This window comes from Camellia sinensis, chromosome 3 (assembly GCF_055761805.1).
Source record: "Camellia sinensis isolate YWXY chromosome 3, ASM5576180v1, whole genome shotgun sequence".
Lineage (NCBI taxonomy): Eukaryota > Viridiplantae > Streptophyta > Magnoliopsida > Ericales > Theaceae > Camellia > Camellia sinensis.
In genome coordinates this window covers 97,946,051-97,954,467 of record NC_138963.1, presented here as the reverse complement: position 1 = coordinate 97,954,467, position 8,417 = coordinate 97,946,051, and the positions used below count along the sequence as shown (strand labels likewise).

The 8,417-nt window shown below is 34.4% G+C and overlaps 1 protein-coding gene across 1 annotated transcript; it reads right to left on the bottom strand.

The window, feature by feature from the left end:
* Positions 1 to 279: 279 nt before the first annotated feature.
* LOC114265000 (polyol transporter 5) lies at positions 280 to 2,817 on the bottom strand. The gene is made up of 3 exons (XM_082920439.1): positions 2,423 to 2,817; positions 1,710 to 2,072; positions 280 to 1,588 (listed from the first exon to the last, which is right to left on the bottom strand). The coding sequence occupies exons 1-3, from the start codon at positions 2,571 to 2,573 to the stop codon at positions 483 to 485; spliced, it is 1,620 nt and encodes a 539-aa protein (XP_082776565.1). The 5' UTR covers positions 2,574 to 2,817; the 3' UTR covers positions 280 to 482.
* Between the last annotated feature and the right edge of the window lie 5,600 nt (positions 2,818 to 8,417).

The following is an 8,417-nucleotide window of genomic DNA, read 5'->3' as shown; positions in this document are numbered from 1 at the left end:
ACGCCGTCGCAAAAAGTTTTTGCGTCGGCAAATCCGCTATTTGCGACGGCAAGCTGCCGACTCAAAAGCCCTGCTTTTTAGTAGTGTATGCTTAGTGCATTGGAGATGCTCTTATACTACTACAATTTTTCTTCTTTTCCACTGTATATGATCACTGACATTTTCTCACTTTTATTTCCTTTTTTTTTTTCTTTACTTTTTCATAGGATATTCATTTCAATCTTTTTTTCAAGTGATAATTTAGAGGTAGAGAAATGAAAATTAGTAATTTTAGATATCATGAAAAAAATACTATAAAAATGATCATGAAAGATTTTTTATCGTTAGATTACACATATAAGAAAACACCACACACTAATCAAAGAGAAGAAAATCTCTATCAAGAATTTCGTTATATTTTTTTCATGGATTATCCAATGAAATACATATTGTAAATAACATGAAAGCTAGTCATTGTTTGGCAAACCACCTAATCCTAGCATCTAGCCCTTAGTTGTTCCCAACTGAATCTGATCATCACTGATACCCTTATTATCGTTGCCATCACCGGTACTATTAACTCCGTTGTTGTTTTTCTCCAATTCTCTCATGGTCGACCTCCACCTAAAGAAAGTGCCAAACAATACTTGCATTTCTTCAAGGGTTTTACCCTGTGTTTCTGGAAGTAATGTGTAAAAGAACACCCAACCAACCATGGCAACTCCCATGAAGAGAAAGAAGGCACCACCTATGGTAATGGCTTTGTAGAGAGAGAGAAAAGTCATCGATATAATTCCACTCATCACACGATTAACTGCCACTCCCACGCTTGTTCCTTGTGCCCGCAGTCTCAGTGGAAAAATCTCCGAGCTGTAGACCCACGTGATGGGCCCCATCCCAATCGAGAACGTGGCAACATATGCTAGTACTGACGTGATCGCCAAAGCAACGGCCCAGATCAGTTTCTTATCGGAGTGATCTATGATACTCAAACTCACCCCTAGACTCGCCAGGGACACGATCATACCGGCAACGCTGGTCAAAAGTAATGGTCTTCGCCCGATCCGATCAAGTAAAAATGTTGCCACGAGAATGAACACCGTCTTGACAAGTCCAACGGCCACCGTGGCGAGTAGCTTGAAGTTTTTGTCTGTTATACCCGCCTTCTCGAATATTTTCGGGCCGTACAAAACGACAGCATCTATGCCAGACGTTTGTTGGAAGAAGTGAATTCCTACGCCGGTGAGCAGGATGTGCTTGACGGTCGGCGTCGGGTGGAGGAACAGCTCCTTCCAAACATCTTCGCCGTGACTTCTTTTCGACACCTGAACGACGTCGTCGTTGCACTCCTCTGGAATTCCGGCGGCTTCCTTGATGTCGGCGAGCCGCAGCTGAGCCTCCTCTTTGGAGTCGGAGGTCTTGTCCAAGACTCGCTTGGCGTCACCCAGCCGACCTTGTAAAACGAGCCACCGTGGCGACTCCGGCATGGCAAGGACCCCCAACGCCAAGAACACCGAGGGAATGGCTCCGACTCCGAGCATTAATCGCCATCCTAAGTGAAGTGGAAGCTTCGAGAACGCATAGTTTGATACATATCCCAGCAATATACCTAAAAATGCAAAGAATTTTTTTTTGTTTTTTTTAATTTTTCTTATGTGTGTACTACATAGTTTTGTATGTATATATATATGGTTTGTATAGGATGAGAAAGAAATAGGAATGATATATACCGGCGTTGATGAAGACTTCGGGGAAAGATACGAGGAAGCCACGAGAGGCGGCGGGGGAAACCTCGGCGGTGTAGACGGGGGCGATCATGAGGGCATAGCCAACGCCGACGCCGGCGACGAAGCGGCCGACCATGAGGAAGGCGTAGCTGGTGGCGAAGCCCATGAGGATGGCTCCCACGAAGAAGATAGCGGAGGCGAGGACGATGGTGTACCGGCGCCCCACCCAATCGGATGTTCGGCCTGCGGCGGCGGAACCGAGGAGGGAGTAGACGTTGAGGATGCCCATCAGGATTTCCAGCTGGGGGTCCGAGATCTTCAGGTCCTCCTGGATGAACGGTCCTGCTCCGCTCATCACCCCAATATCTGCACATATTTGTCACCCGTAATTTTCTTTAGCTTTTGCTCATAACTTTCTTCGAAAATGAACTTTTCCAATATATATATATATATATATATTTATAAACATCAGCTGTATAGTAAACATGATTAATTTTGTTTACTATTGAAAATTACAAATAACAATAATTGTTTTTGCCTTTTTTTTTTTTATTTTTTTGAAAACAAACAAAGGTGGGTTTTTCAAATTAGAAAATAATTTTCTCAAAAACAGTTTTCTAATGAAAACAGAAAACGAAAAGGACATGCACAACCAATACTTAGAAAGAAGCATATCTTTAGAGAGTGTAAAGAAGTGTTTGGATGATAAAGCTCACCATAACCAAGTAAGATGGAAGTCATGGAAGCTAAAATGGCACAAGCAAAGGCATACTTGTTTCGTTTTGGTTTCTGCGGAGGATCGAGAGCTGGAATGGGTGTCTGAGTCTGGTCGTAAAACCGATTGTTCTGAGGCTTCCAGTCAGCCATCTTTTAGAGAGAGAGAGAGAGAGAGAGAGAGAGAGGATGTGAGTATTTCTGGTTGTATATATTATTGGAAATTCAAATGGACATGAACAGAGGGTACATGGAGAGTTGTTTCGTTCTTGTGTTGCTGGGGTGGGTTAAGCTATAGCTGTGTAGTATAAATAAACATACACTGATGAGCATACCTCATCATTGATGATGATGATGCGTATTATAATATATCACAAGATGAGTTTGACACTAAGCCAATGTGGGATGATAATTCAATTTGATATTTATTTTTTTTAAAATAGTAGGATCTAATAATTTTTTATTGTGTTTTAAAAATAATTTGATTTTTATTAAATGATAAATATTGTGGAGTAATATTTGAAGAACATCAATTTTCAAATAATCACTGTTGACCCATCTGTTTTGTTACCCAAGGTGCAGGATTTATCTGCCGTAGCTGGACCTCACTGGAGCCATGTTTTAAAAATTAAATGGGTGTGTGATTTGGAAATTGAATTAGATCGACTGATCATCGATTTAACTGTTAGATTGAATCAAAATATGTCATAAATATATTAAATTTATATTTAAATAAAAATATAAGTAATAAAATTATAAATTAAAAAAATTGAAAATATTAAATCATCTTAAGTACTACTCATAATATTTTTTTACTAAAAAATATAACAATATATATTATTAATTTTAATTTTGGAATAGGAAACCAATATTTAATATTCCCTCCATATGATTTTAATTCAAATAATTGATTGAATGAAAAAAAATTTAAGGATATCAAAATTTCAAGTTTCCTTTTCATAAATTTAATTGAATCCCACATGGATTTCTTGAGGTTTTTTTGCAAGATTTTTTTTTTTATAAATATGTAGAGATTTTCACAATAATTTCCAGCTTTCAATGAGATTTCTCAGAAGAGTAGACTCTTGAAAGAGAGTTTCTAATTAAAATTTTCCTTTATATATATGTATATATATAATAAGAACGAAAGAAAGACAAAGAGAGAATAAAAAAAATAGTCCGAAAATATCAAAAAAAAAATTCAAAATTTTTAATTTCATCAACCCGGCCGATTTGACAGACCCGTTGCTGGGTCACTCTATTCTGCGGACCAACCGCTGGTTTTTTCGGTTCTCTCTAAATAGACCGGTTTTTGGCTTGGAACAGTTTACAAAATATATCCGGACCGAAATCCCGATCGATCAACCGTTCAACCAGTCAAACCGACTGGTTCAGTCCGATTTTTAAAACCATGCACTCAAGTAAATATTGAATGTCATATCAAGTGACATCATTAACAAAAGATAAGAGTTAGCCTTATTTGGGAATTCAGTTAAAAGTTAGTTTTTTCAAATCATATTATTTTTTTATTTTTTTATACGATTTAAAAAAAAAAGATTTTAAAAAAAATCAACTTTTAATCTATTTTAAAAATAAATTTACTTGATTCATGTAGATAGATTAAAAATAAATTTACTTTTTTTTTTTTTTGAACGGCAAAGAAGCTTTATTGATGAAGCACAAATAGGGTACAGAAGAAGCATCAATAAAGAGGAGGTAGGAGCTAGACAAAGCTCCTACCACCAGTTGGTGAGAAACCAACAAAAAAGAAAACAGAAAAATCACCACACTGCTGAAACTGATCCAAGGCAGTACAACTGCACTACAAAGCACACCCAACTGCACTACAAAGCACACCCAATAAATTTACTTGATTCATGTAGAATAACATTTTGCATGAATTTTAAAATTAGTTAAGGTACTTATAAATTGGATCAGAGACTCGAACATTAAAAAAATTAAATGATGAATTTGTAATTTTATTAATTAGTAACATTAGATAAGATGGTGTCAACGCTATACTCAATAATTTTTTTATATAGAATTAAAAGTGAAATTAAAAAAATAAAATTAAAAAATGTAGGGAGACTGAAAAAAATATTATCAAATGAATAATTTTAAAATGCGGACTCATGGGGAATCAATCAAGACCAACTATGCAAGTTAGTTTGCGCCCATGAGTCGGCACGAGAAGTATTGCACATGAAGTACACCAGTAATTCTTTTTTTTATGTCTGTTTGATTTATTAAATTGAATACTAACAGAATTAGATAATTTTTTAGATTTTCATAAGAATGATCATTTCTAGATGAATACTGATTTTATTTGTAATGTATTCTATTATTATTATTTTTAATTAATTATGTTAGATGATGTCTCAATGAGACCACATAATTAAATGTGGTGTTATCATTTATAAGAAGCCTACAATTTAAGTGATTCAATTTAGTTAATAGGCTTAAGGGTATATGTGTTATGGACCTAATGTGTAGATACTAGTTGTATAATTTCTATTTCTATGAGGGGCAGAAATAGAAATTAAAACATATTGGTTAAAGTTGGTTTTCATTCCTTTTGAACTTCCACAACCTTTCAGTTTTGAAAACCAATAAATAGAAATTAAAACCAATAATGGCTAAAGTTAGTTTTCATTCCTTTTGAACTTCCACAACCTTTCAGTTTTGAAAACCAATTACAACCTTTAAAAGGTTATGGTCCCTATTCCTTCCCAGGTGGAAAATAAGAACACTACCATTTTTTTCCTAAATCCTCTCAAGGAGAAACATAAGGCACCAAAGCGGAAAGGATTAGAAGGCAATAACATGGAGAAACATAAGTCACCAAAGGGGAAAGGATTAGAAGGCAATAACATAATCAATAACAAAGAGTTCATTGATAATCACGCTTCCGTTTAACCGTTCATCAATGGATTCAGGTATGTCATTTTGTCTTGATTTCTTGATAATACACATGGTAAATGATCCAAAGTGTAAGGTTTATGTTCTGAAATTTATGTTTACAATTGGTATCAGAGCATGCATATCATGTGTCTTATCAGAATTGATATGCTTTATTCATTCTATTTAGTTTCCTGGAATCAGATTCTGAATTTTCTTATGGATGTAAATTCTGTTTTTTCCTGTTTTGTTCTGTGAAAATGGCAATCTGTTTTCTGGAATTGTAAAATGATTCGGTGGGCAGTTTTTTTTTTTTTTTTTTCTCTCAAATGGATGAACATCATGTATTTATATATATATATATATATAGATATATCTTGCGATTTTATCGGTTTAATTTTGAACATCATAAAAAAAAAACTATTTGTTTTTGGACCCGTCAATTCTATTTATATATGTATATATATAATTGGAATTGCTGCAGATTATATAACATATACGGGGTCACAAATTTAGAAATCTTTAAATTTAATGTAATTTCATACAACGTCTACAGAAATTTAATTTTCTAACATTCTCAATATAAGTCAATTCAAACAAGATGTCACAAAAGTGATCTCTCTTGTCTAGATTGTTTTATATGGAATGTTTTGAAGTTCATGTCTGTGTATCTCATGCGGGTATTTATCGGTCCAAAGACATGATTAAGACTTGGCAGAATTACACACACATTTTGTGGTGATAAACATGTGCCAATTGTCAAGAAAACCTAATGTGAATAATAAATCCATCAAAAGATAAATTTGTTATTTGACATAACTTATTGTCAATGTTTGATCATTACAACAAGAATACCACTTACAGTTAATATCACTACCCAAAGGCTTGGTATTAATGTTGTGCTAGGTATCTTGAGATGTTGTCATTAAATTAATTTATTTAGAGATTATCTGTTTGGTAACTTATTCAAGATGAGGTAATTGTTCCTGAGGAACAAACTTTATAACCTCAACCTCAAGAATCTGTGCCATTAAGGCGATCCACCAGAGAAAGGAGATTTGCATTTTCAGATGATTATATTGTATATCTCCAGGAACATGAGGTAGAAAATGGAATGTCGAAAGATGATCCAATCAACTTTCGTCAAGCCATGGAAAGTTCCTAGTTGTAAAAGAAAGAGTGCAGAGTGGACAGATTTCCATAGAGCACATAGCGGATCCACTTACGAAGGGACTACCACCCAAGGTCTTTCATGAGCACACTGCTCAGATGGGTGTTGTTCTATTTGAGAACATTCTGGTTTAGTGGGAGTTTGTATTTATATTACTGCTTTATGTCAGCCTTGAGTTTTATCTATGTAATTAGATTAATTTCTGCAGAAATGAAATATTCAGTTTATTACACTCTGTTACGTATTGTGAAGTATTGATCTCAATAAAGTTAAGTAGGACCAGTTGGAAATAGGCATGTATGGATCACATCACATGTAATTTCCATGCTACGCATCTATGATTGATCTATGTCATTTAGCTGTATTAGTATACGTGACCATTGGTGGGTCGAGTTACGATTGATGTAACGAATACCGCTTTGATCCTATATTAATATAGTTAATGGACAAGATTGTTTGGATACCCTCAAGTTATGATAACAAATTTCTAAGCTCACTAAAGTTAAGCACATTTTTCAAGATACATATGTGGTCCAGTGGGAGATTGTTAGATAATGTCTCAATGGGACTACATAATTAAATGTGGTGTTATCATTTATAAGAAGCCTACAATTTAAGTGATTCAATTTAGTTAATAGGCTTAAGGGTATATGTGTTATGGACCTAATGTGTAGATACTAGTTGTATAATTTCTATTTCTATGAGGGGCAGAAATAGAAATTAAAACATATTGGTTAAAGTTGGTTTTCATTCCTTTTGAACTTCCACAACCTTTCAGTTTTGAAAACCAATAAATAGAAATTAAAACCAATAATGGCTAAAGTTGGTTTTCATTCCTTTTGAACTTCCACAACCTTTCAGTTTTGAAAACCAATTACAACCTTTAAAAGGTTATGGTCCCTATTCCTTCCCAGGTGGAAAATAAGAATACTGTCATTTTTTTCCTAAATCCTCTCAAGGAGAAACATAAGGCACCAAAGGGGAAAGGATTAGAAGGCAATAACATAATCAATAACAAAGAGTTCATTGATAATCACGCTTCCGTTTAACCGTTCATCAATGGATTCAGGTATGTCATTTTGTCTTGATTTCTTGATAATACACATGGTAAATGATCCAAAGTGTAAGGTTTATGTTCTGAAATTTATGTTTACAAATTAAACATAAAAATTAAGATTTGGACAGAATGATCAATCTGTTCTAGTTATTCAATGAATCAAACACTATCTTTAACTCTTTTATTTAAAAATAAACATATTTTTTTTATTTAATTAACCAAAAATAGTTTTAAGAATAATTAATAGCAATTAGAGCTTAAGATCAAATTGCTGCGATCTATACATTGAAGACCTGTGAACTGTATAAAATAAAGGGCAGCCTAAATTGGATTGGAAGTTGCTATTGATATCCGATCTATGTGATTTTTTACAGGGATGGAATATTCGATGAGTCCTACATATTGAATGGTTCAGATTATCGATGCGGATTCAGTGGTGGGCCTACGAAGGCCCAACAACATCCCAACTGGAGAGAAGCCTCTCCCTAAAATAAAAGTTTCTTAGAAATAATGTATCTTAAATTTACTTGAATAATTTAAGTACGTAGTTTGGAAAAAGGAAAAAAGTTGAGACCTCGTTTTTTCTTGACCCCCACCACCCCAATGTATTGGGATTGGCCAACTTTTTGCTTTTTATTTTTTTTTCCCCCTCCTATCACTCATTGACATGTGTCTATGAGGATTGTGTGGGTAAAAGAAAAAGGAGGTCTCTATCATTTCTGTTGGAAAAACTTAGGAAAAGGTCCTTCTACATAGAGTTGGAGGACATCAAAAACTAACTTGGTAATGAAGCTCCTAAGGATTTGAAATTTTGGAAGGACAATGGCGAATTTTAACATATATGGTTCAAAATATTTTTAACCCAAGAAAT

Coding starts and splice junctions, on each gene's coding strand:
- LOC114265000 (XM_082920439.1), bottom strand. CDS start 2,573: ATGGCTGACTGGAAGCCTCAGAACAATCGGTTTTACGACCAGACTCAG. Junction 2,073..2,422: donor TTCCATCTTACTTGGTTATG/GTGAGCTTTATC, acceptor AAATATGTGCAG/ATATTGGGGTGATGAGCGGA. Junction 1,589..1,709: donor CGAAGTCTTCATCAACGCCG/GTATATATCATT, acceptor TTGCATTTTTAG/GTATATTGCTGGGATATGTA.